The following is a 26,664-nucleotide window of genomic DNA, read 5'->3' as shown; positions in this document are numbered from 1 at the left end:
TCCCACAACTATGTAAGATACAGGAAATGATGTCACTTTCCCTCACTGTTAAGATCTGACGCACTGAAAAGTCGATGTGCTATCTCTAAGAAAATATTTTAATATAAAAAGTTCTTACACCAAGGGTTATTTTATAAAGTGTCAAATCTGTTACCACTATATCACAATGAAAACATATTTTTTCATTGATCACACTTTGTGTTATTTAACAGAGTTGACAAACAATACCATAAAGACATCTGTTTTTTCATTAAAAGTAAAAAAAGGAAGTAACTTGTGTTTGGCAAGCACTGAATTATTCAATAAGATACAAAAAAAAAAAATCTGTTAGTGAAAAGTTTTTTTTCTTAACTTTCTGCAATGCCAAATATATCTCCAATTATAGAATCACCCATTTAATAATCTTATTTAATGTTGATTCCAACATTTACTAATACATTATTAAAATCAAATTTTGTACTAACCCTAACTGTTATTAAATTGACCTGAGCTAGCATGGACTAACAATAAACAGTTGTATTTGTATTCACTAATGTTAAAAAAGATAAATAAATACTGTAACAGACTAGTGTATCGGTCATTGTTAGTTAATGTTAGTTAATGCATTATATATAGTTAACAAATGGAACCTTATTGTAGAGTGTTACCGAAAAAGTGATAGTACCATGAAATTATGCCATACAATATATCAATACTACCTTGATAGCATATGGATTTCTTTGAAATACCTCACAACACTTTTTTTTTTTTTTTTTGGAAACCTATAATGGTATATAAAGGTTTCAAATTGTGAGCTGATAACATCAGTGAACAATGGCACTGCCAGTGGTGATAGTGTTTTTATGAATGATTTGGTTTCAGGGCTGCTTCAGTGATTCAGTGTTCATTTGAACCCTGAGTGCCTCACCAGAGTTGTACAGGTAAGACGCCCGCAGCTCTGATCTAAAGGAAATGATTGAGACATCAAAGCAAAAGACACAGACATGGCAGTGCCAGTGTGTGTGTGTGTGTGTAAGGCATTTATAGGAGTGATGCTGCACCTGAATGAAGCCCCTCTTCCTGTTTATCACTTCTCTCTCCTTCACCTTTCTTCTCCGCCACAAAAGTGCAGCGTCTAATCGAAGGCGCTCTTACAAAAAGCCAGTGGAGTGTGTGGCAGTGTGAGGCCTGTAGGTGCGTGTGTGTGTGTGTATAAAGTGTCTGTTTGTATAAAACGTCTTGTGTTTCCATTGAGTTGGCAGAGAAAGCTGTCAAGTGAGACAGTGAGATTGCAGCACGCTGCAGCATGTCAGTTATGTGGGCGGCAGCACATTCAGGCCTGCTCATGAGCACATGGTGTCTGCCATTTCCACATGCTCATTCATGTTGATAAATGCACACAGCAAATGGATCTCTGTCCTCTTCACATTAATAGCCCAGTCATAATGTCAGTGTGACAGTATGAGTAGTATAGTATCAAATATGGTATATAGTATCAAATATATATATTTATAAAGTATAAATTATTTAATGAAGATTCTAATAACAATTTTATAAATAATTTTTTATATTTTATAAATCTATCTATCTATCTATCTATAATAAATGTAATCTAAATCCTCAGTATATAAGTCGATTACATTTCATATATTAAATTTTATAATAAAATACATAATTCTTAATGTATCTGAATGTTTTTAGAATTTTCATTATATAATTATCTGTAAAATAGCTTTAGATTTATTAAATTACCTTTTATTTATATTAGGCTTTGTATGTTTTATGTTCTATATATATATATACACACACACACACACAATTCATAAAGCTTTACACCTGTTTTATTAGCAAATAATCATCCTGTCAGAGGGAGTGTAGTTGTACTATCGGCCCTCATTTGTTCAATAAATGACCATAGAGACCACCCTGCCATTATCTCTGTCTGTGTTCTCCCCTCTGGCTAAAGTACATTAGTCTAGCATCAGACTCGCTCTAAGCTACTCAACGCTGATCCACTGCAGCCTGCTGGAGCCTGCCAACTCTCAGCTGTACACAGGGTTACAGCTCTAAATGAGGAAACCGCCCAGGGCCGTCAGAGACTGAGAGTTTGTGTGAGTTTGCTGGTGGATTAATACTGTTATGGATTTGGTGAAAGGTCAGAGGTTAAAGGACAGTGCTGGCTGAGATCTATGATACCAGCTCGTCTCCCTCATGAGTGAAAGGAAACCAGAGCGAATCCTGCCGAGAGACACAACAAATTAGAGGATTACACTGGTTTTTTGCACGAGAGGAGCAAATGAGTGGCAGTTAGTAGCACAATTACCACAGCTCTATTACTGAAAATGATGCTCTGAAAATATGTAGCCCTGTCTGTTCCTGTCTGTTTTTGTTGCCTATCTTTTACTGTGGTCTCAACCGTATCAGAGGAATGCATGAACTAATGACTCCCCCTGCTCTTCTCTACCTCTTTGAATCAATCAGACGAGTTCCCCCTTGTATTATGTTCCGGGTCAATTTGACCCATTTTGATTTTCGAGCTGTTGGAAATACCAGATACCAGTTAATCTGTGATTTTATTCTTGATATTTTGTGACTTTTTCTCATTTAGGGCCATGAACATGCATGCAAAGTGAGGATACACTGATGTGTTTTTAAGTGCACACAAATAATTTTCTGACAATTTTGATGTCAATTTGACCCACTTTTTTAGGCAACTGTACAGACCCAAATTAAATATATTTATTGGGTATATGTTGTTATGTTGGTGTTTTGCTGATGAGCTTTTTCTCATTATTTTCAGTGCTGAAAAAGACTTTCTCAGACTCAGATGGTAAAAGTGAGCTATCATTTCTATTTTCAGTGTATATGAAATACTGTTTAACTTATCATTTTCTTCCAGGACTTTTGTGACTTTTTCTCATTTAGGGCCATGAACATGTCTAAATAAGTCGTGTTCCAAATTTGAAGTTGATATAAAAAAATTGAGATTCCTATGCAATTTTGTTTAGGTGTTATACCAAAACTAGCCACCGGGTGCCATTCAAATTCAATTGTTTTTTTTAATGCAATTTTCCTGTCACAAATGTATAACTTTTTCTCTCAATATTACTTCTATCACAAAATAACTATCAAAAAAGAATATGGAATCTTGAGACTCAGACCTTTCCAACGATATGAATGTTTTGATTCTAAAAGACCATAATACATTTTGTAAAATGACATCCCCCACTAAGGGGGAGGAGCCCGCTAAAATATTTTAAAGTACCATTTTCATGGTAACACAATGTCTAATTTCAAAATGGTTTTCACAGGATGAATTTAGAGGTTTGATTTCATTTGATTTATGATGATTACTAAAACATGTGATAGGAAAAAATGTAACGAAAAATAATTTTTGTGACAAAGGTCAGATGTTTTGAGGTGCACTCTTGTCATAAATTCATCTATTACTGTTCCTACATAATTTGTAACAAAAAACAGTGATAAAATTTCTATGTAGGAGTCTTAGACCTTTCCAACGATATATAGTTTGTCATGATTAATTAGGATTTAACTGTAATATAGTAGTATAGAATATAGTAATATAGAAGTAAACTCTACCAGCGGGATGGTAACAGTTAAGGGGTTAAAAAATGTGGTTAAACACATTTTTAAAAATCATACTTTTTGATATACATTTTTTGCTCTGTGTGACAAATACTGATATAATTTTGTTTCTGTTCATACCTGATTCCTTCTTGTTTTTAATAATGTGATATTTAGGGAATAGCATTGAAGGCAATTAGGGTCAATTTGACCCGCTCCATTAAAATCGTAATACAAGGGTTAAAATGTGTCATAATAACTGTATTTCAGGCAGGACCACTTTGGCAAGTTACATTGAGTTTATTGAAACACAAGTTCCTCTTCAGGAACTCGAGCTGCGTCGAAAACGTCACACTCGAAGTAGATTGGTCCCTCTAAGCGAGATCCCAATTCGTCGGTCATCCGACGTGACGTCTCCGTTCCCTCCTTCAGGGAACGAGGGTTACATACGTAACCGAGACGTTATCTTTGGCGGTATGGTTCTCGCTCCATAATTATTTGCACATATGAGAGCTTCAGCCTTAACCCCCCCGGAACCATCAGCTTGAGTGAAATACAGATGATTAAGAACATAAGTGAATGAAACTGTAGTAACATGTAGACATGGCAGTGAATCCCGGACAACTACACTGTAGCTTGCTATGAAGAATGAATGTCTCTTGGCTGTGAGGTCCATGACAGCTAGGATTTGAAAGCCTTGGTAATCTGAAACAAAAAGAAGATGACAGCCAGAAGGTGCACAGTAATATGCTTGAAACTTATAGATGGGAGGGAGGGAGGGAGGGTTGCGAGCAGTTTGAGCATACTTACCGAGCTGTAATGCCACGTATATATATATACCCGGTCTAATAGAAGAATGGTAGTGGTTGGAGCGATTTGTCAGCTGACCGCAGCACTATGCCTACCTGTCCTGACTGAAATATCGCTGCGCTTGATATAACATCAGCTTTTGCCAAGCCAATAACTTAGACAAAGTTAATAACTTACACAACTTTTTTTAGGTTCTGATATAAGCTTGCGAGATATAAACGTGAAATTCTGAGAAAAAAGTAAAAAACACTTGCAATTGTGAGTTTACGCCTTGCAATTCTGACTTTTTTTCATCAGAATTTTAAGTTTACATCTCACAGTTAATAAATCGCTATTGTGACATGTTGCAATTCGGAGAAAAAAGTCTAAAGTTTGAGATATAAACTAGCAATTGTAAGTTTACATCTCACATCTGATTTATTTTCTCAGAATTCTGAGTTTCAACTCGCAATTAATTACTCAAACAAATTTGTGAAAATAAACTCTCAATTCTAAGAAATAAAGTCCAAATTGTGAATTCATACCACACAATTGTGAGTTTACATCTTGCAATTGATAACTCTAAATTGTGGGATATAAACTCGCTATTTTGAGAAAGACGTACAAATTGTGAGTTTAATTCTCGTAATTCTGACTTTTCTCAGAATTCTGAGTTTACATTTCACAGCTGCATGATATAAACTTGCAATAAATAAAATAAATGTTTATTTTGTATTTTTTCTCAGAATGTTGAGTTAAAGTCGCAATTACCTTTTCTATATTATTCCATGGTGCAAATAAGCTTCCATACTGACCTGCCTCAACACAGCCTCATTCTCAAAAACACACACTCTTAAAGAGTCTGGAGGCACCGCTGATCCCTCAGCTGTTGACTGTCTCCTGTGCACAGTGTGTTGTAAGACAGGGTAAAGTATATCCCCCCAGCCTGAGGACGCATGTCTGGACTCGGCTACAGTAACACCAGAGACGCAGCATTGCTAGCGGTGGGGGTCAGAGAGGAAAATTCAAGCAAGCTTGAACTCATCTTTCCCTGTGGTTCTGCTCCCCATCACCTCAATTTCCTGACAGATTCATTATTTTTAGGTGTGAAGAAAGCATTTATAAGATTGCTTGAAGGGTATATAGGAAAAGTTGGCAGTGTTTCATAGAGATGCAGAAATGTTAAAGTAGATGTGCTTCTCTTTCTTGGTAGCAACTTATGTTTAGAAGTATCTTCTTATCACGAGCAAGTTTTTGCTGTGTAGAGTTCTTAACTTGGCCATATGGTTCAGTGTTCATTGTGTTACAGCCAAGCATAGTACTTTTTGGTAACAAAAGAAAGATGAAGCTGTCCTGGCAACACAAGAAGAAATTCAGCTTTTGTTAGGGAATCTGATAAAGGTCAAAATAAATGAGAAGCATTGTGACAGAAAAACTGCATTCACAGACATTCTTATCCTGGTGGGATTAGTTGTCTCGGAGGACCCCTGAGTTAGTCGAAACACAGTAAGTAATTTGCTTAATAATTTTTACAGAGGCTCTATAAGAAAGGGATTAAAAATTAAGTATGTGTTCAAACAGGGCTTTATAAAGGTTCTCGTGACATTACTTTTGCTAAAAAAGGTTATCTTGTGGCATGTACATATGTAATGTGTACATGAAAAGTTCAAAACATTCTGTGACATTATAAGTACTTAAAAAGGTTCTGTGGCATCATTAGAACTTAAAAAGGTTATGTGACATCATAAGAACCTAAAAGGGTTCTGTGACATCATAAGAACCTAAAAAGGTTCTGTGATATCATAAGAACTTAGTAAGCTTCTCATCATGAGCACTTAAAAAGGTTCTGTGACATCATAAGAACTTAAAAAAGGTTCTGTGACATCATAAGAACTTAAAAAGTTTCTGTGACATCATGAGCACTTAAAAAGGTTCTGTGACATAAGAAATTAAAAAGGTTATGTGACATCATAAGAACTCAGTAAGCTTCCTGTCTCATCTGTGTGTGTTTGTCTGACTCTAACTCATGCACACCTGACCATATTTTTCCACAAATGCTCTTTTTATCTGATTGAAAGACAAAGGGTATGTGACATCATAAGAACTTAAAAAGGTTATGTGACATCATAAGAATTTAGTAAGCTTCTGTGACATCATAAGAACTTAAAAAGAGTATGTGACATCATAAGAACTTAGTAAGCGACTCTAACTCATGCACACCTGACCATATTTTTCCACAAATGCTCTTTTTATCTGATTGAAAGACACTGCAAAGAAAAGGTAGACAAAGACGGAGATTAAACAAGATTAGGTGGGTAATTTCATCCCACTCACTTCCTGTGATAAAGAGAACATGTTTTGCTTCTTGTTCCCAGAAAACTTCCAGTCTTTTTTTTTTTAGCGCCGTCTGCCTCAACGCATTAGTCAGCAATATTTGTGCTTGTAGATTTGTCGTTTCACGCAGAGAAGAGACTGTCTACCTGCTTGGGTTTCCACTGCTCTTTGTTTATATAGCTAGTCCAAGGCCGTCTGGGGTCGCTTGCGTGTATGTGAACGTGCAAGGCGCAGTCGGTTTAGTCTGCGTTTGTTTGGAGTTGATATCCATGTGGTTGTATATTGACACTGCGGTTGCTGTGGTTTTGAGAGGTGTTTGTGTATCTGCATGCTAGTGCGTCCGTGTGGAACCAGTGGTTTCTGCAGCCGTGTTTTGTAAGCCGACCCCCAGTATTGTGGTGATTTTGATGGTGAAGTTTGTCAGCGGGGTGTTTTTTGTATAGTTTGTTGAGGCATTTTATATAATGAATGTACGGATGCTTGGGTAGAGGCTGGCGGTGATGAGGTGTTTGTGTGGAGTTTTTGCAGGAATAAGTGTATATTGTCATAATGAGGTGTTTGTGTAGATGTGTATGTGTGTGTGTTGTTATGAAGAGGAAGGGCCCTGTTTACAAAGTAGGTCTCAGCTAAACTTCATTCACTGACCTCACATTCCAGAACCGCCACTAATCGCCTCCGTCTGGCAAACTCTCACTCTCTCTCACACTCACTATTCTTCTCGTTCTTTTCTTCATCCCCTCAAACACTGAGGGCTTTTTTCGACTGTTTAGCTAATTGTTAGTGTTTGCTAAGGCAAGCATCGCTTACTTTTCCATGTATTTGGGTGTTTTTTTCAACTATGGAAACTTCCATCCTTGTGGACTTTAGAAAGTAAAAACACTTTTAATGTCTCAATTGTTTATTTCGTTTATACAGTAACAAAGTTTAACAGTGTTGTATACTGTTTACCATTCAAAGGTTTAGGTTTGGTAAGATTTGTATGATTTTAAAAGAAGTCTCTTATGCTCATCAAGGCTGCATTTATTTGATCAAAAATACACAGTCAAATTGTGAAATATTATTACAATTTAAAATATATTTTTTTCTATTTGAATATATTTTAAAATGTAATTTATTCATGTGATACAAAGCTGAATTTTCAGCATCATTACTTCAGTCTTCAGTGTCACATGATCCTTCAGAAATCATTCTAATATGCTGATTTGCTGCTCAGAAAATAATTTCTTATTATTATAAAGTTCAAAGGAATAACATTTATTTGGAATAGAAATCTTATATAATGTTAAATGTCTTTACTGTCACCTTTGATCGATTTAATGCATCCTTTCTGAATTAAAAAAAAAAAAAATCTTACAGACCGAAACTTGAAAGGTGGTGTACATACATCACAAGAGAATTCTGTAATTTGTTTGTGTATTTTTTAATTAAAAAAATATATTAACAAATGTAATTTTCACCACATTCCAAATGATGTATGTTTGACATACATGACTGAGAAACATCATCTTGAATATTTTTGGAATAAAATAGCCAGCACCTTTATATTACCAAGGCTAATTGCATTACTAGCATTTAATGTATACTAAATACACACAATTAAACAATATTTTCACACTTTGTAGAATTTAACAATTCAAAGTTTGACTGGAAATGATACAATAAAAATATTCTGTACACAAGTGATACTTACCTAGATTTACCTAGACACTGTTATATATACAGTATATAATGGATATTCATATTTGAAGGTTGAATAATGAAATAATAGTATTATAAAAAACGCTATGACAGCTTTAGTGTGAACATCGTGACGTAGACATGTGGGGGCGTGTTAGAACGAGCCGTTTTAGGTAGGTGTGGTTGAACTACTGTCACCCTTAATAGAGAGACAGATGGACAGAGGGGTCAATTTAAATTATTCTTATAGATTGAAACAAATGTGCTTCAGCCTGGATAAAGAATATGAAAAGTGCTCTGAGTTGCTGCAGAAAACAAACAAAAAAATTGAGCAACAACAAAAACATGTTGCGGAGACGGGCTTATTATTGAAAATGCAAACTGATTCTCTGTCAGCAGGATGCGCTTTGAGAGCGGTAGAACTAGCGGTTTCCCCAGTAACGGCTGTAATCAAAGCAGCTCCGCTCATGAACGCTACTTTATCAGATAAAAATGAAAATGTCATCGAAACTTTTCTGAAGACAGTCCTTTCCCTTCAGAGATACGTTCATATAAAACACCCGCGCCGTGTTATGATTTTGAAAAGTGCAGTGCTCATGTTTATTCAACGAAATCAAACGCCACAAATAAATCAATGTATAGGAAACACTAGTAATGTAAATCGAAATATCAGAAATGTGTTTAAAAATCATATCACCGTTATTGAAAAAAAATTATATCGCGATGCATATTGATATTGAATTATTCCAGCCCTAGTGTGACGGTCATATAACAAAAATAAATAAATATACTTTAGTGCTTTACTTGAATGGAATCTCAAATTACATCACGATGAAAAGAGATGTTCTGTTGCTTTTCTAAGTAGTTGTTTTTTTTGTCTGGTAGATGCTAAAACGAGTGAAAACAGGGAGGGACCAGAGTCATATCTCATGACCAGAATTGGGCTCTTGTGACTCTTGACAGCAGAAATCGACCACGCTAGCAAATCACAAGAGTGAGTTGAACACAGAACATCTTACAATCAACACACTAACAACCACCCAGAACACTAGCAACATCATAACAATGCACACACACAAAAAAAGCTTCTCAAATGACTTTAGTAACCACAGAAAAGTTGATGGAAAGTGCATAGCATTTTTTTGTTTACTATTAATTACCAACACAAATGAGCTACATGGAAAAAAGAAACATGCCCCAGCTGCTTTTTGAGCAATTCTCTCCCCTGCTTCTCCACTGTTGTTCTGTCTCTTGTTCCATCTTATTTTATTGTTATTCTTTCACGGTGAGCTCATTCTGGGCTGTGGCGCTCAGAAGTGTAAATTAGAACCAGATCCTTTCTTTCTGAGCAAGGCACGGATTGAATCTAATATTCTGTTCCCTCGCTCTTGTGACTGAAAAATGGCCCAGACCAAGAGCAGATTGTGCAACACCACACAGTTGTTCGTGCTGTTTATTTCCTATCTTTTCTGGCCTGCTTTCTCACGTTCTCCATCCATCTTCCCTGTATGCTCTCCTCCAGCCAGGTGTTGGAGTTTGCTCGCAGCTGCTTGACAGATTACGTGCGGCCAGCCAGTGGTTTGGAGGTTTGTTGTGAAGCTCTGTAGCTGTGGTTGAAGTGACCTCACAGTACTCATTTGGACTCATGTATGCCGCTTGTCTACTGTGTGTAGCGTGTTTGCTCTGGGCTTGGGTAAAGCCGGGCTGCGGCGTGTTTCTCGGTAAGGACTGAATCACGGCTGTGTTTGTCTCCGGGATTCCAGGATTTCTGGGCTATGGCTTTTTGGATGTGATCTGCTAATGGACTTGTGTTGATCCGCTACTCCACCGGCACGCTGGCGCGTTAATGGAACAGCATGTAGAATGTACCTCAATCAATAGCATCGACTGGGTCTAGGTTATAAACGCTGAGTAAAGAGACCGGTGGATATGGGCTATTGCATTACTGTGCGGATCCATTAGCGATGTCCTCTAGATAAGTGAGTCTGCTAGGTTGGGTCACTGATCCTGACATCGTCCCTCAGCGTTAATGGAAGTGTTTCGCTGCGTTTTACACAATAGTCCAGAACGGCATAGATTTTTTTACACACCAGCCCCTCTGGCCTTGTTCTTTAAATGAATTCGATAGACGTGTCACTGATACAGGAAGCATTAATGACAGCAGACACCTGATACGTGTTCAGTGACATTATCTCATTTAGCCTTGCACGTTTTGCAGAACTACTAATTTTGAGCTGATATCTTGGTTGATGAAGTGATGCTTTATTAAAAAGTGTTTAAAATTCACACATAAAATGACTTGATTAGACCTCTTCTTTTATGAACATTTCTGAATTAACATTATTTTGTAATAAAGACACAATTGTCAGGGTAATAAACTTTTCTGATATCATAATCAAAAAAAAAAAAAAAAAACTCATTAAAAAAAAAAAAAGAATTATTTGCAAGTTCATACAGGCAAAACCATTTTTCCCCAGGATTTGCATACCATACAGCACATGATATTCTTAATGGACTATTTCTTGCATTAAAGGGATAGTTCACCCAAAAATCATTTACTCACCCTCCACGTGTTCCAAACCTGTATGAGTTTCTTTCATCTTCTGAACACAAAAGAAGATATTGGTTGGTAACCAAACAGCTGACAGTAGCCATTGACTTCCGTAGTGATTTTACATACTGTAGAAGTCAATAGCTACCATCAACTGTTATAGAGACTCAATTATAAAGAGTCATATCCCTAATTCGTTTTAAATTTAAACAATTGTAAGCATTTTTTACCAAAACAAGGTGATTTTCAGAATATTTCAGATCTTACATTTCTAAAAGCTAAATTCAAGAATTTTAAGGACCTTGTGTGAACCCTGTATTTAGCACAAACTTTTATTATTATTTATTTTAATATTTTTTAAATAATAAAATTATATTTAAACAAAATTACTTCACTTCTTACTAATATTTGAAAAACTTTTGTCTGCCAAAGTCATGTGGTGCAACCAACAAAATGAAGTCATAGAATGGACCCTATGACTGTGTGTCAAAGTTGATCAGTCTCTTCAAATATCAGATAATTTGACATTTTTATGACGAGGCAAGATTAGTTCAGGTTCTAAAATGTCATGTGGTGCGACTCCCCAAAAAACTAATGATTTTATGAATCAATTATTCATAATATTTGTAAAAAAAATACTTAATACCTTATTACATTTAAAAATAAGGATATATTTTGGTATATTTTTTATTTTAACGATTAAGATGTTTACACTCACATGTATTCACGGTATAATGGAAAAACTGATTGTTACACCACATGACATGATGAGGAAGTGTTTCTTGAACTAAATTAAAAAAAAGATCTTTCTTCACCTACAGCTTCATTTCCATCTTTCTGACTGGCCCAAAATAAAGGAAAAAAATGAGAAGCGTAAACTGAAACTGAAAGTGTGTCAGTCTTTTTAGGCGGTCTTTCAAGGACAGGCGCCGTTGGACTGATTTTCAATCCTTGACCTGTCTGCATGAGGTGCGTACGTGTTACCCAGTTTAGCACGACTGATCTAGCTAATCATTAGCTCAGCTGACAGCAGCTAGCCGCTGGCTAATATGCTGTCTTGGTGATAAGGAGCTTCCTTTGGGGGGGTGAGCTAATGGACCACCGTGAACACGGCCTGTGAGGTCGCCGTGTGTTAAGTGTGCTCAACTGAGGCTGAGTTTAAGGTGCAGTTTCTCTACTGATTTCCCAACCCGCCCCAAGTGTGAGCGCGCACCGATAAGAGGATTAGCACACCTGGAAGATTATTGCTATCCTCACCTCTTTCCTCAGCACGGGCAAACAAGGAACGCGAGAAGTTGTTCAGAGTTACAGTTGCCATCCCTGCCAAGCAGACAGTTATTGGCCAACTTTCCTGAAAGCTGAACTGGCCAGAAGAAGACTTGTGGAGTGTCTTGCAAAATTAAATTTAGATTTAGGAAAATTTACAAAGATTTTAATGAGAGTAAAAGTTTCAATATTGTCAGTCGGCCCATTTAAAGCGCAGTGGCAGATTCTGGCGTAGGTGATATAATGCTTGCTAGCGTGGCACAGTTCTCCCCAGACGCGCAGTCTACTACTCTATCAGCAGTTTCGCAGGATTGCACCAGCTCTAAGCTCAGCTCGCCCCTCTCATCCGCTCTTCATCTAGTAGACAAATATAGTGGGGGATGAATGTTCAGTGCAGTACCATTCACTGTGTGTCAAATTAAACAAGTAAAAATACAAAATAAATTATGTCATAGGTGATTTCCAGAATACTGAAATGTGAGAATTTGTCTTCATCACATAACAATAAACATCAATTTATTATGACTCTTTAATCAATATAATTATATAATGGGTCAATGACATATTAGTGTCCATGATAGAATAAAAAAAATCATAAGTCATTCATGTTGGTTTTAACATATGCCATTCATTCATGGTTTTGAAAAACTTTTATATCATTTTCAAGAAATGTTTAATCAGTGGCAATGTTAAATGATAGAACTGTCATGCAATCCAAAAAGGGTTATTATAGTTAACTAAAACGGAAATTAAAATTAAAATTAAAACTATTAACAAACATATTTGTTACTTATTTGCTACATTAACTGAAATAGTGTTCAAAAAACTTTTTATTTCAAGGCAACATTTCTCATTTTAATTTAGTAATTTTGAAATAAAAATGAATAAAAGCTATATAGACAGATTAAAAAAAAAAATACATAAACAAAAACTACTAAAACTGACAAAAACACAAAAAATACTAAAACCTTAAATGAAAATGAAACAGAAAAAAAAACTGATTCAAAACATCGATAAACACTATAATAGGATGTCAATGATACTAAAATAACACTGGGTCCAACCACCAAAATTATGGAAATAATAACTTACTTTGCTTACATCTTGATTACATGTGAATGCACACATCTTAGTAACTATTTTTTTTAATATATATATTTTTTCAAGTTAAAAAGTATTGCTTACAGATAGCATTATATTCATTCATAAATATAATTATGCTTTTTTTTTTGTTTGGGGGGTTACCTAACCTCACCTTGTCATAAAAAGGCAAAATTATTTGACTTATTGATACTGACAAATAGTCACAAGGGTCTCTCTAATGTACAATTTCTGCTTATTGGTTGAACCATGTTACCATTTTTTCATTATTACTGCAATATGAATAAGCAGTTGTTGCAGTTTTATTAAAATAGTTCATGTTTTATTATAAGACACAACAAATGACTGTCAAAATACTTCAAGATGTTTTCTTTTCAATAATTTTTGAATGAGGCTTGTTTCATTATGGCATCAGTTCACTGCATTTCTGACTTTATGCTTCTCCAAAAAAAATCATAAAAAAAGATTGCCATGTCATTGACCCTTTTTTGTTCCAGTCCACCTCTGACTTACCTCAAGTGTGGCCTGTAACCAATAACCATTTAAAGAATAAATCTGAAGGAAAAATTATCTGAAGGAGTGTTGTATAAAATATATTATGAATCCATTATCCTAATAGAATATGTAGGAACTCTGTTTAAAAGCCTGCTGAACAGGAGATTGGTCACCAGCCCTTCATATCTGTATCCTGCATGGTGACCAGAGCTAATGATAGAGATCTCGATTACACACAAACACATGTGACCGGCCCAGAGAGGACCCTGAAGGGTAACAGTGTACAGGCCTGTCCAAAGCATGGATGAAATGTCAAGCATGCGCTACGGTGAGACCGAGCGAAAGCGGGATCAGGGTCAGATCAGGGTGTGCTGACGTGTAACTCAGTGCTATCTCATCAACAGCATGTCTTCTTCACCTCTACATATTCAGCAGTGCAGGATGTTGCATCTCACCTTATCTTTGTTTGGCCTCCACTTATTCTGAGAAAAGCAGCAGTCAGCGATGTACACAGTACAAATTTAGTGTTAAATTCTGATTATACTTATCAGTGTTTTCAGGGGGAATGTTCATAAGCATTCATCTCGATATGCAGGTCTGTATGTGTGCTTGTTAGGGCTCTTATGGGGTGTTTGAGCGATAAGAATGTAAAAAGAGATGCTGGAAATCAAGTGGGAATACAGTGAATTGGATTTATGAGCAACCAGATCAGATCACGAACCAACCATGATTCACCAGTTTATTTTGTACTAAAATTCAACTGAAACCACACATACGCAAAACACAATACTTTGGGTGGCCTTATAATCATGTTAAGATAAACTGATTTATTGCTTATGCTTTGAGGGGTTTTTTTCTGTATGAGAACGCAGATATGCTGTGTACAACTGGCTAATAATATACTGACTGCATAAAAAGTGTTTGTTGTGGTTTTGAGAATGGCATACTTGGCATTGCTTGAGGATCTAACGAAGTCGTTACTTTCATTACAGGAGTACGTCTCAGGTTACTTATGTAACCATGGTTCCCTGATTAGGGAACCACACAGGGGCTACCACACGTTTCTCTTTGTATGTGCTGAAGGAACTGTCTCAACAGACCCCTAGTAGCAACTCCCTGTTAAAGTAGGTATCCAGAGGATACATAGGAGGAGTGGTGTCCAAGGCCGAACCGGGGTTTTAAACCACTCAGAATGAGCACGAAGCTGTTGCGCGTAGCTCTTACCGTACAGGATTTTAGGAAAGTGCGCAAAGCATAACGTGCACACTTACCACTTATGTGGATTTGTAGAAAAGTGCGCAACGCTTAACGTGTGCACTTAACATAGTATTTGGATTTTAGAGTTTTCCAAGCATCTGTTTACAGATACCTGGAAGTACTGGGCCAAACGGGAGAGGCAAGCTCAAATACAACCCTCAAAGGTGAGGGGAGCACTGCCCGAGACAGCATTTACAGCATTGAAAGGGACAGAAACACACAGGTCCCAGGAAACACTGCAAAGAAACTAGCCCCCTCGGAGACATCGCGTGCGTGCTCTTCGCCCAAACAAATAACGCATAGATCGTGTGTGTCATCAGATGTTAAACAACGTCAACACGGATGCACACATCCTTAAACGCTTTGCTAGTGCTTGCCATAATGAGATGAATAGAGATCACTCTTACCACAGAAATTTTTTGCACGCTTCAAACAAAACAGTCAATGAAGACGAAGAAGAGAATGATGTGTGCTCCCGGCGCCTATTTATAATATAGTCACACCGGTAGTGACGTCATGGTTGTCGCCGGCCAACGAGTTGGTGTTTTTTCAATGTATGCTTCAGACACAGGTCACGACGAGGCATTCCCCATAGTGACCCCTAGAGGATGCAGTTCGAAGTTCCCATGAAAGGGAACCGAAAGGCTGCAAGGAAAGGTTGTGCGAAAAGCCCTTATATGGAGATGGGCGTGTTTATGCAAATTAGTAACTTTGAGCGGTCACTCATTCTAGAAATCTCAGAATTCATTAACATTACAATAAGGTGTATGCATGTGTTGCGAATTTTTGTAAGAATTTATCATGTGCGTACAAATACGAAATTATTAGTGAATGACACCCAATATTCTGGTTGAATGATCACGATTAGTCTACATGAACTTGCTGGTACATTTCAGCCAACAGTGACCTACTTTGCACTTTCTTTCCATCTCTGGATCTGTTTCGGTCCCCCTGCAGCGTGCAAGCATGTGCTTGTGCCCTGGAAAAAGAGCGGTCACGTACACTGAGAGATTCCCTGGCAGAGGCTGTGCTTGTGGCTGGGTTCGTTCCAGCTGGGGGAGAGAGTGGAGGGTTAATGATTAGTCTCATGCTCTGTGTGGATCAAGGGCATGGGACCGTACGGGCCCCGGGCCTGGGGAAAACAAGAGAGAGAGAGAGAGAGGGAACAAAAACCAAGAACTCAACAGCTGTATCACTCATCACTTCTATATTCATACTCAACTCCCAGTACAGATCTATATTTACACATCAGTACTGTGTACTCCACATTTATTTCCAGTAATGATTCTATAATGAATAATTAGCCACTACTTCTCTATCCATTAAAGGTGTTGTAAGTGATTGCTTGACACATGAAATGTTCCTACTTCCTGACAGATATCGCTGAAAAGAGGTCCTGAGAAATGGCACCTGCCCGAGTGAGAACACTAGATTCTGTAAACAGCAAAAAGCCCATGCTTTTTTTAGCATCAGAAAACTAGTCAATCTAAAACACTCTCTCAATGGGAATCATTTGGGGTTTGAATAGATGGTTAAATTAGCAAATTAGTGGAAGTTATTAAAATAGTATTAATATCTTTCTTTACAACTGCTAATAATTCATAAGTGTTTTTTAATTTTACATGCTAATGTCCAGTTTTTTTTTTTATTTAGACCTTTGCTGTCCTTGAACACTATGGTTAAACTTTAAAAATGCTAATAAATATGTGTTAAATGCAATCTTTAACAAATCGTATGCTAAAATGTACATTATAATATAGTGATGCCTAAACTCACTTTTAGTACTTAAAATGAATTATTTATTGAGGGTGTTTTCACACCTGGCATGTTTGGAGCAGAAACTGGTGCATTTTCTCCCTTAGTTTGGTTCGTTTAGGCATATTTAAACATGGCAGTCATGCTTAGATCAACACCAGTCTGAGATCACCTGAATGAGGAGGTCTTGGCCAAACTGAAATCATCTCACTTGCAGTGAGAAAGCAATCCGACCCAATGGACTAAAGAGTCAGTCTGTATCATAATTCATAATAGGTAATGCATTATGTGATTTTGTGTGTAAGAACCTTACTTATCAGTTGAAAATAAAAGAGCACCTCTTTATTTTAAAAAATCATTGCTCTTCTACAAAACAGGTGCATTGCAAGAATGCTGTCCCGATGAAGTCTTGATTGAATCAAGGCTTATATGCATTCGTATATGTGTATGTGTGTAAAAAGGAGTTAGATCGCAGATGGATAACCATAATGAGTGGAATCCCAGAACGTAAACAGGAGAACTCTGACCAATGAGAGGACAGTTTACTTACATGTGACTTGCACATGTTGGTACCAAGGAGAAAACAAAGAACAAAGAAAGCAAAAAAATATATATATAGTTGTCTGTAAGAAAAAAATTGATATCTATAATTCATCAACCATAACATGAAACTAATTATCAGAAAAATGTAATATTAATATTAAATATTACATAAGTGCACATGCACTTACTGCTAAGCCACAACTGATTTCTGTTTGGAAATGACCTATTTGCTTACTGATTTATACCTTGAGAGTTCACCCGTCCATATGGAACAACATCCTGGTTTACTTATCTGGAAATTGTCTGTGACCTACTGCCACAATGTTTAATTTTTAAATTAGTAATTGTTTAACAAGGGGATAGAATAAGTCCCCCACACTGCCATAAATACCATAAGGAATTCTGCAAGCTACAGTAGTGTTCAGGACTTAATTTCTACACTTTAGTCTAGCCCGTGTCCAACACACCTGCCTGCAACCATCCAGGTGTGTAATAGATTTGTTTGCGTTTTCCTGAAAGAGAAGATCCCCTACGCATTCCAAGTGAACCATTTTACCGCATTCCCAGCACAACTCGCAATAAACTTTCCATCTTCCTCCTCATAGTCTCTGACCTCAATCCTGTATTCTTTAGGGTCTTTTCTTCTCCACATGCCTCATCTAGCTGTGCTGTCATCCTCTTTCAACCCCTACCCCTCCTTCACTCTTTCTGCCAGAGATATGCATGGAATGTCAGCTCCTTAGGCTTGATCTCGATTCTCATCAGGAAGACATTCTCAATATCTCAACTGCACTTGCGATACTAATTGCACATAATAGAGCATTAAAGATGTATCTGTGTCTGATCTTGTGGTGCCAGAGAAACACTAAAATGCACAGAAGAACATTCCTCCAGGTAGTTTCGACAGAAACATTAACCCGTCTGTCTCTCTCCTGACAGCCTCCATTCCATTCTTCGCCTGTGAGCTCAAAGCGGTGACTCCGTACATGAGGGGCTTCTTCTGCGGGGACACCAGCATCACATACCCTTACATAGAAAGTGAGGCCATTCCTGACAGCATGCTTATAGCCGGGGGCATCATAATCACAGGACTTACGGTGAGAACACACACATAAACTGAAATATCACTTGTTGAAAGACCACAAAGAGATAGCTCACCCAAGAGTGTAAACTCTGTCTTCATTTACTCAACCTCATGTCAGACTTATTTTCTTCTCAAAAGTACAAAAGATTTTTAAGAATTGTTCTTTTCCGTTGAATTGCAAAGTCTTTTAGGTATCAAAATGGGTGCAAAATCAACATTAAAGTATGATAAAAGTGGTCAATATAACTCAATCTTTCAGAAGCCTTAAGAATATAGCATATAAGAAAACTTTGAGCAAAAAATAAACCAAAATGTAAGTTATCACCAGTAAGCTGTTAATTGCTGTTGGAACCAATAGCCTTCTGGGCAGTGCTTCGTCATGTAGGCATAATTGCACTTCAGGCGACCAAACATCGAATCCCAGTTCATGGTCCTTTACCAATCCTGGCTCCCTCTCTCTCCCACTTCGCTTCCTGACCTCTCTCCAACTGTACTATGTGAATAAAGTAAAAAATGGCAAAACAAAAATTATTAAAGGCCCAGGCACACCAAACCAAATCAAAGAACTAGTGGTAACGAAAACCGTGTTGTTGCCTCATGTTACCTAGGCGAACAATTTGCACTTGAACAAAGTGCATAGACTACAGCCAGTAGCAAAACTGCATGTACGTTCTGCGCCGACATGAGAAGAAATAACTCTCCATACCAACAGGTTGCAGTAGTCTATATTCATCATTCAAAAAGAGAAACTGAAAGAGCTAGGACTGCGGATATCATTGCAAATGAGATAAAGATGAACAACTAGCCTTCTGTTTGTTTCCTCAACTTTGTCATTGCTTGCCTTTGACACTTCTTCTCGTCCACTAGTTCGCCAAACAGAGTGATCTTTCTCACTAACTGCCCAAAGCCGATTCAACATGCTCAAGCATCTACAGATCCACCAATGGGTGTCCAACTAGTGCCAGTAGTACAGAACACACCACAAAAACCAGTCGAACATATAATAATAATAATAATAAAGATTTATTTGTATAGCACTGTTCATCAGGCAACATAGGCTCAATGATGGACGAACTGGTGCATCGTGGCTGATTTGTGAACCAGTCATTTACACTGGTTTTGTGAACTTGATCAACTAATGCATTTATAACAGGGGTGTCCAATCCTGCTCCTAGAGGTCCAACGACCTATAGAGTTTAGCTCCAACACACTTGCCTGGAAATTTCTAGTGAGACCGAAGACAGTGAATAGCTGGTTCAGATGGCTTAATTTAGGGTTGAAGTTAAACTCTGCAGGACAGTGACCCTCTAGCAACAGGTCTGGACACCCCTGATTTAAAAGAATGATTCATACTTTCTACTTCTCTCATGAACTCAAAGTCAAGATTGTTCAAGATAATAACTTTTTTTTTTTTTCCATTTTGCTCAAAAAACTATTTGAAGAACTACTTCTATGGTGTTTTATGTAAAGCTTTCAAGCTATCTTTTCAATGTAATTCTGTGGAAAAGAGTGACCAGTACATTTAAATTGACCTTTGATGTTCCCTAAAAGAATGAAAACTGTATGGATTTAAAACAACATGAGGGTAACTGATGACAGAATTTTCATTTTCGTATTTTACGAGACGTCCTGTCCATAGTAGTATTTAGCCCACGGTTCTCCTGTTACTGAAGGCTATTGATTTACTCTTTTCATCTATTTTGCTATTGAACAAGAGTTTCTCTTTGTGTAAGAGAGCATGTGTATGAGGTGCTGTGAATTATTTAAGGCATCATGAGACTTGTAGTATTTAACTCAGTGTTGCATGGCTGTAACCTTAGCGGTGTCCCCTGTCTGTCTCAGATTGCTGTTGGAGAGTGTTACCGGGTACGATTCAGAGATGTGCACTCAAGGGCGTTTGTGCGCAACCTTTACGTGTCCTGTCTGTATAAGGAGCTGGGCAGCTTCCTGTTTGGCTGCTGCGTGGGACAATCCTTGACCAACATGGCGAAGCTGAGTGTGGGCCGACTCCGTCCCCACTTCCTGTCGGCGTGCAATGTGACCTATGAATCACTCAACTGCATACCCGGAACCTACATCTCAGATGTCACCTGCAGGAACAAATCCAAGATAGTGGAGGAGGCCAGGTAAGTGAAGTACAAGGAGTTTAATGGGAGGCACAGAGATGAGATGAGCTCTGTTCCAAAACCTAGGCCCTGTACAAAATTTGCATTGTTACTTCTTTTGAAAGAGTACTTATTGATTTATACCAAGGGTCTCCAACCCTGCTCCTGGAGACTTGCAGTTCCTGCAGACTTCAGTTCCTACCCTGCTCCAACACACCTGCCTGTAATTATCAAGTTAGTGTTGGAACTGAACTTTCCAGGAGCAGAATTGGAGACCCCATATACTGTAGCAGGGGTTGCCAATGTCCGTCCTGGAGGGCCACAGTCCACCAAAGTTCAGCTCCAACCCTAATCAAATACACCTAATCAAGGTCTAAGGGTTACCAGAAAGCTACTGGCAGGTGAGTATCAAGGTTGGAGCAAAACTCTGCAGGACTTGGCTCTTCTGGATCGATGTTGGCCACCCCTACCATGTAGTATGAATGTGTGTAGTATGAAGGTAATCCGGACGTACTATATCCATCAGGTTGTCATTATCATGTAACCTACCAGTGTCCGTTGTGAAGCTTCACTGCCATTCACAACTCCGCTCACAAGGCCTCATAGGATAAAGTGTCCATCAGACGAGCACATCAGAATCGCGTCGGAAGTAGTTGGTGACCCGGGTACTATTTGTCTACTATAAATAAATCTGAATTCGAACATACTATCTTTTTATGCAATATTTTTCACCTACTATATGTAGGGAAGTATGCATATTCAGATGGAGCCTAAGTGAGTTGTCTTGCTGTATACTACCTACATAGGCAGCATCCTAACCAAAACGGATCTTCACAACTGAATATTTGTAACATTTTACTTGCATGACACAAACAGTACTCCACATGGAAGACTCGACTTGCAACTGATTCTGATGGAGTTCGATGTTGCTAAGCTAACAGCACAATAAATATATACTTTAAAAGATTTGAAGTATGATAAAACTGCACATTCAGTACAACAAAGCACATTTTGCCACAAGGGTCAGCTTGTCGCAATGCATTCTAGGATTGTCTACTCTATGAAGGATAAATGCTATAGTTCTTTAATATGTGGCCAAAAGAAAGTACCTTGTGCTATGTTCCAAACAGGATAAATCCACCTCCAAAGGGCATATCAGAGTGAGAACAATCATTGCCATCATATTGAAGGGTCATTCTAAACTGAATTACTCAAAACTGGCCACTTTGAAGGGTGCAACTGATGGACACTTCGCTCCCATGATTCCTTGTGGAGGTTTAATTGTGTGACGATGGCGCCTCCTTAACTGTCTCAGCAAGATGACACAAAAGTGCCTTCCAAGGCACAGTTTTTTGGTTCCATACACCCTTAATCCCTTTGAAGCTCTCACTCTGGAGGGTAAACCCTTCGAAAGGATTAGGGCACTTCAGAATGGAACGTAGCAATGGGTGTTTAAAACAGCGTAGTAAAACAGCGTAGTAAAACAGTGTAGTAAAACAGCACAAAACATCTAGTGATGCTTCCTAGGTAGGAGGCTCACTAGATTTTGGAACAGAGCTACAGTGTATGATTAATTAAAGGTACAGTTTTTCAAGTGCAAATGCTGGATGTTTTTTGACTGATCACATTGTATGTTTTATGGAAATATAAAGGAATTTACTTAAAATAACACTTATGCTTGTGATTGCTTAATATAACATCATGAAGACAATGTTATGGCCCATAAAGCAGTGCAGCGGTTTAATGATTTGCGAGATTATGACATTTAGTTGGTAATATTTCCCTTCTGCTCTTTTCAAACAGAAAGTCCTTCTTCTCGGGCCATGCATCTTTTGCCATGTACACCATGCTTTACCTGGCAGTGAGTATCGCCGTGTGTGGCCATATTTACCACATGCACACTCAAACACGCAAACTCAAACACACGTCAGGGTAGCGCCGAATGACTGTGCTTGCTGTCGGATGCCGGTGAGGAGCTTTTTCTGTTGTCAGCTTTCACTTCCCATCCCTGCCATGTGGGAAAAATGCCAAAAAATTCCAACTGACAAGAAACTCTCTCAAACTTCAACTCACACAAATGCACACAAATAAACTCATACTGAAAGAAGAAGGCTCTGAGAACGCAAAAAAACTCCCAAAAGGCATTTTGCTTCAAGCGGAAAAGAAAGGCTTGAGTGAAGGAGGGAATGTTCTCCAGAGGCCTGATGAATAGATGAGCGGAGAGAGGGAGAGCGAGTGAAAGCTAGCTGAAGACAGAGGAGGCCTTGTTTAGTTGTGGGTTGTGTCTGGGAGAGGGGGAGTTTTGGCCTGCTGAGAGATAGACAGGCTTCTTTCAGTTAAACCCCTCTCTCTCACTTGCTGTTATGGCCTGGGGAAGAGGCACAATAAGGGGAAAAAAATTACAAAACGCTCGCAAACGATCATAAAGCATGACATTCAATAGCATTCACATTTCTCTTTCACTCAACTGCCCCACAAACCTTATCAGAATTTACTCTGCCTTGTGTACCAATCACGTTTAGAATGGAGGGAAGAAAATTCGCCCGCTGTGTAAAAACAAGCTATTTTCGACCATTCATCTAATTCAATTCACAGGCCTCTGGCTGCTCTAAAAGCAGGAGAGCTCTTCAACTCTCATTAGAGAGCACGAGAGAGAGAACATGAACAGAGCGAGGGAAAAGCCTATAGAAAAGCCATGCCAGGCTCTTTGTCCTCTCTGCCTGTTTTTTTTCTCTCCGTCCCGGCCAATGGCCGCACTGTACAGGCTCGGCTCTGCCTTGCATGCCTGACCTGCAGCCACATGCTTTGGCTCTGAGCGCCAGCTGCTCCAGGCTTTACTGCAGGAAGCCAAACACCTGTGACAGGGCTGATGGGAGGGGTACCAGGGCATTTAAATTCTGGGATTTTTCACGGTCCCTCGTGTGACATCAACTTCCATAAAGTTAATCTACAACCAATACCCGCTGATCCCAATACATCTCCCCTAATATTTGTCGTGTAGCTAAGCTAGTTTGTCAGGGTGGTATCATTAACATGTGCTAACAATTTTTTTTCACCATATGGCTCTGTTCCCCAAGCTAGTGTTTACTTCTAAGGCAGCATCCTAACTAAAATGTAGCCTCAAAATTGATGTTTTGGAACACTCTGTGTAATGCAACACAAGCATTGAAGTACCTTTCGAGGAAGGTTAGTTCACTTGGCGTCCATATTTTCAACGCCTCTAGGAAGCTATTTAACCAATTGCCTACTGCCTCTTTTATTTAGAAGGCGGGACTTATCCTAGTCATGGTCATTTGAGTGCACCATCATGGTATATCTTTGATGAAGAAAACTCGACTTCACAACTCATTTCAATTTGGTGTTTGCAAGTTTTTAAGTCAACAACAGGATACTTTAATGCTGCCTTCACATGCTAGCTTCCTTATCGGAAATTGGACATTAATGACTTCTCAAGTCGTATTTACTACAGGGAAACTCTGAGATTATTTTGATACACAAGTTTTCCAGTTGGGCGGGCCATAAACTTTTAACATGGTGGAGGGGACAACGATTGCTGCTGGCAGTGCTATTCTTTATTAGTTTTATTTTCAACAACAACTACATCACCTTGTCGTTAAAGTAGTGCCTATTTATATATATGAACAATCATTTGAAGCATGTTGTATGTATTATAAACAGTCAACTAAGCATGTATTTGACCGAAATTCCAGAATCGTCAGTAAGCTGACTATCTAGCGCAGTGAATGTTTATGATTATCAACCAATGGAATATAACATTTTATTCTTTTGACAACAAAGCACTTGAATACGACAAGCTTGTAATCACGTGTATGTAATTTTTAATTACATAGAACATTTTTGCAACAATTCTGGCATCTTGGATGAAGCTTGTCACAGTATATTCTGGCATTGTCCATTCTATTGCCTTGGAATTTTACAGAGACAAGATAACGTTTGGAACGGACAATGTGAAGACGGTGTTTGTGATGCTCACTATATTTGGGAACAGAACCTTTTTAATACCATCTTCCACTGATAGGGTGGAGATACAGAAAATAGATATCCGTAGAAGGCCTAAATAATATTGTCTCTCAAGTATTGTAAGCTAATTTAAAGATGATTAAAGATCAATAACATGCATTTAGATAATATATACACGTAGGGTGGATTTTTATTTGATGCAGACTTTGTTCTTAGGCTATTTATAATAACAGGCTTACACTATTGGCATCTTTGAATTAAAATAAGCACATTATTTAGTCTTTTGAGGATGGTTTATCAGGTTTATCAGATTTAGCTAACTTCCGAGTGATTTTGAGGAAATGTGTCATCAGAAGTTTAGCTAGGTCAGACACACACACTCTAAGCTTTATTTATCAGTCTGTACACTCTTTTATCAGCTCATATGTTAATCATTCTCGAAACTTCCTATCTTTGCGCAGTTTTACCTGCAGGCGCGTTTGTCATGGCGAGGGGCGCGGCTCCTGCGACCATTGCTGCAGTTCATGTTGGTGATGTTAGCGGTGTACACAGGACTCACTCGCATTTCTGACTACCGCCATCACCCCACTGACGTCCTGACCGGCTTCCTGCAGGGAGGACTGACCGCGTACTGGGTGGTAAGAATCACGTTGCCACATGCTCTAGATTACCGTTATTATGAAGCTGGGAGTGTAAGGTACTTTTTGTGTGCTCACTTTAACATTTCCTTACAGGCCTTTTATATTTCGTCCATGTTTAAGACGTCTCGTCCAGACATGTCTCCAACAAGCTTGTCTCTGGAGAGTCCCCTGTCCAGCCAGCAGACCGTCTGCTAACAGAGACACCTGAGAGACACGAGAAAGTGAAAATGGGAGTGATCGAGTAAAGAACGGGAATGGGACAAAGAACTTTGAAACATGCTCATGTCTTGACAAAAAAAAACTTTTTTTGAGAACCATTTCCTGTGCACTCTGAGAGAAGAACAGTTTTATATATTATAACCCTTCAACAAACCCGTCCGCAATGTATCAGCGCTCCATACATAAATGATATTTTTATATAAAAATTGATCCTTTATATTTTTGAAATACGTTATAGTTGAAGCTGCTAATAATTGTTGTTTTATAATTCGTCACCGGTAGTCCAGGCTCAGAGATTCACACGTCACAGTGATAAGTGATTTAACTTTTCAAGCTTTTTGGCTCATGTTGACTGCTGGAGGCCCAGTCTAATGAATTTCCATTGGACACAAATGGACCAATCACAACAATGCTTTGGGCTCAGACCACACACCCTTGTGTTTGCTATCGGACCTGGCTAGACCACTGTTCTGGTGCGCTGTTGCACAATCATAGCAGTGCTGATTATAGACACCCTCTGTTTATGAAAGCACAGATTTGATGCTAATGCTATTAAGCTTGTATTGTATTAAGGTGGGCTAAACTCTATGTTTGTACTAACCACTTTCACTGCATGAGTGAGACTGAAAGGAGGTTTGACCCGAAAACCTCCTCACCCCCCTCCGCATAATTAGGGCTTGAATCCCGCCCTAAACGCTCAGCGGATTGGGGGTCTATACCTGTGTACCCTTTACTACTCATAGCACTTGAATTACACTATGGAATCGTCGAATTACTACAGATAATATTTTATATTTTGTCTTCTTTAATCAGTGTTTTACTTTCCTTCCTGCATTCAGTGCCATTTGTGTTGTCTTTGTCTTTGTGTTTTTTCCCCCCCCAAATTATAATTATTCAGAATGAATGTAAATAAATCATTTTATAAACGATCCAGATTTTCAGAAGTATTAGCATCGGTTCTTGTTTTACGTGTTTATATATGTTTTTTATCGTTTGTGTTGAACAGGTACGCAGAGTTATTGTTGCTAATTGTTAAAGAGACTAGTGACTGAGCCACAGATTGTCAGAAAGCTATATTCTACTTTAGTTTCATTTTATTTGTTGGTTTCCCCTGTGAAAAGCCTGTGCGGCTGAAATAACCACTGTATTAATAAACCAAACCAATAAAATGAATGTTCAATCTTTGTATCTCATTTTCTCCTATTCTGTAATGACAGAACAAACCACACATCCACCCACACACACTGATGAGTAAAGCTGCTGTAAAAAAAGCTGATAAACACACCTGTGAGAGCGCATCAG

General features: G+C 38.2%; 1 protein-coding gene across 2 annotated transcripts in view; it reads left to right on the top strand.

Annotated features, from left to right (window-relative positions):
* The window catches only part of LOC107661820 (phospholipid phosphatase 3-like), a 39,128-nt gene extending 13,403 nt beyond the window's left edge, over positions 1-25,725 (top strand). For both annotated transcript variants that reach the window (XM_016451585.1, XM_016451584.1), the window contains 5 exons: positions 18,272-18,429; positions 20,259-20,542; positions 22,325-22,382; positions 24,964-25,140; positions 25,237-25,725. In XM_016451585.1, coding sequence (XP_016307071.1) covers positions 18,272-18,429; positions 20,259-20,542; positions 22,325-22,382; positions 24,964-25,140; positions 25,237-25,338 — 779 coding nt within the window. In that variant the 3' untranslated portion in view covers positions 25,339-25,725. The remainder of the gene's footprint in view (positions 1-18,271; positions 18,430-20,258; positions 20,543-22,324; positions 22,383-24,963; positions 25,141-25,236) is intronic.
* The last annotated feature ends 939 nt before the right edge of the window (positions 25,726-26,664 follow it).

The sequence above is a fragment of the Sinocyclocheilus anshuiensis genome, unplaced genomic scaffold (genome assembly GCF_001515605.1).
Source record: "Sinocyclocheilus anshuiensis isolate Anshui unplaced genomic scaffold, SAMN03320099.WGS_v1.1 scaffold47, whole genome shotgun sequence".
Taxonomy (NCBI): Eukaryota; Metazoa; Chordata; class Actinopteri; order Cypriniformes; family Cyprinidae; genus Sinocyclocheilus; species Sinocyclocheilus anshuiensis.
Note: the sequence above shows the minus strand (reverse complement) of the source record. Positions and strands in the feature narration are given on the sequence as shown.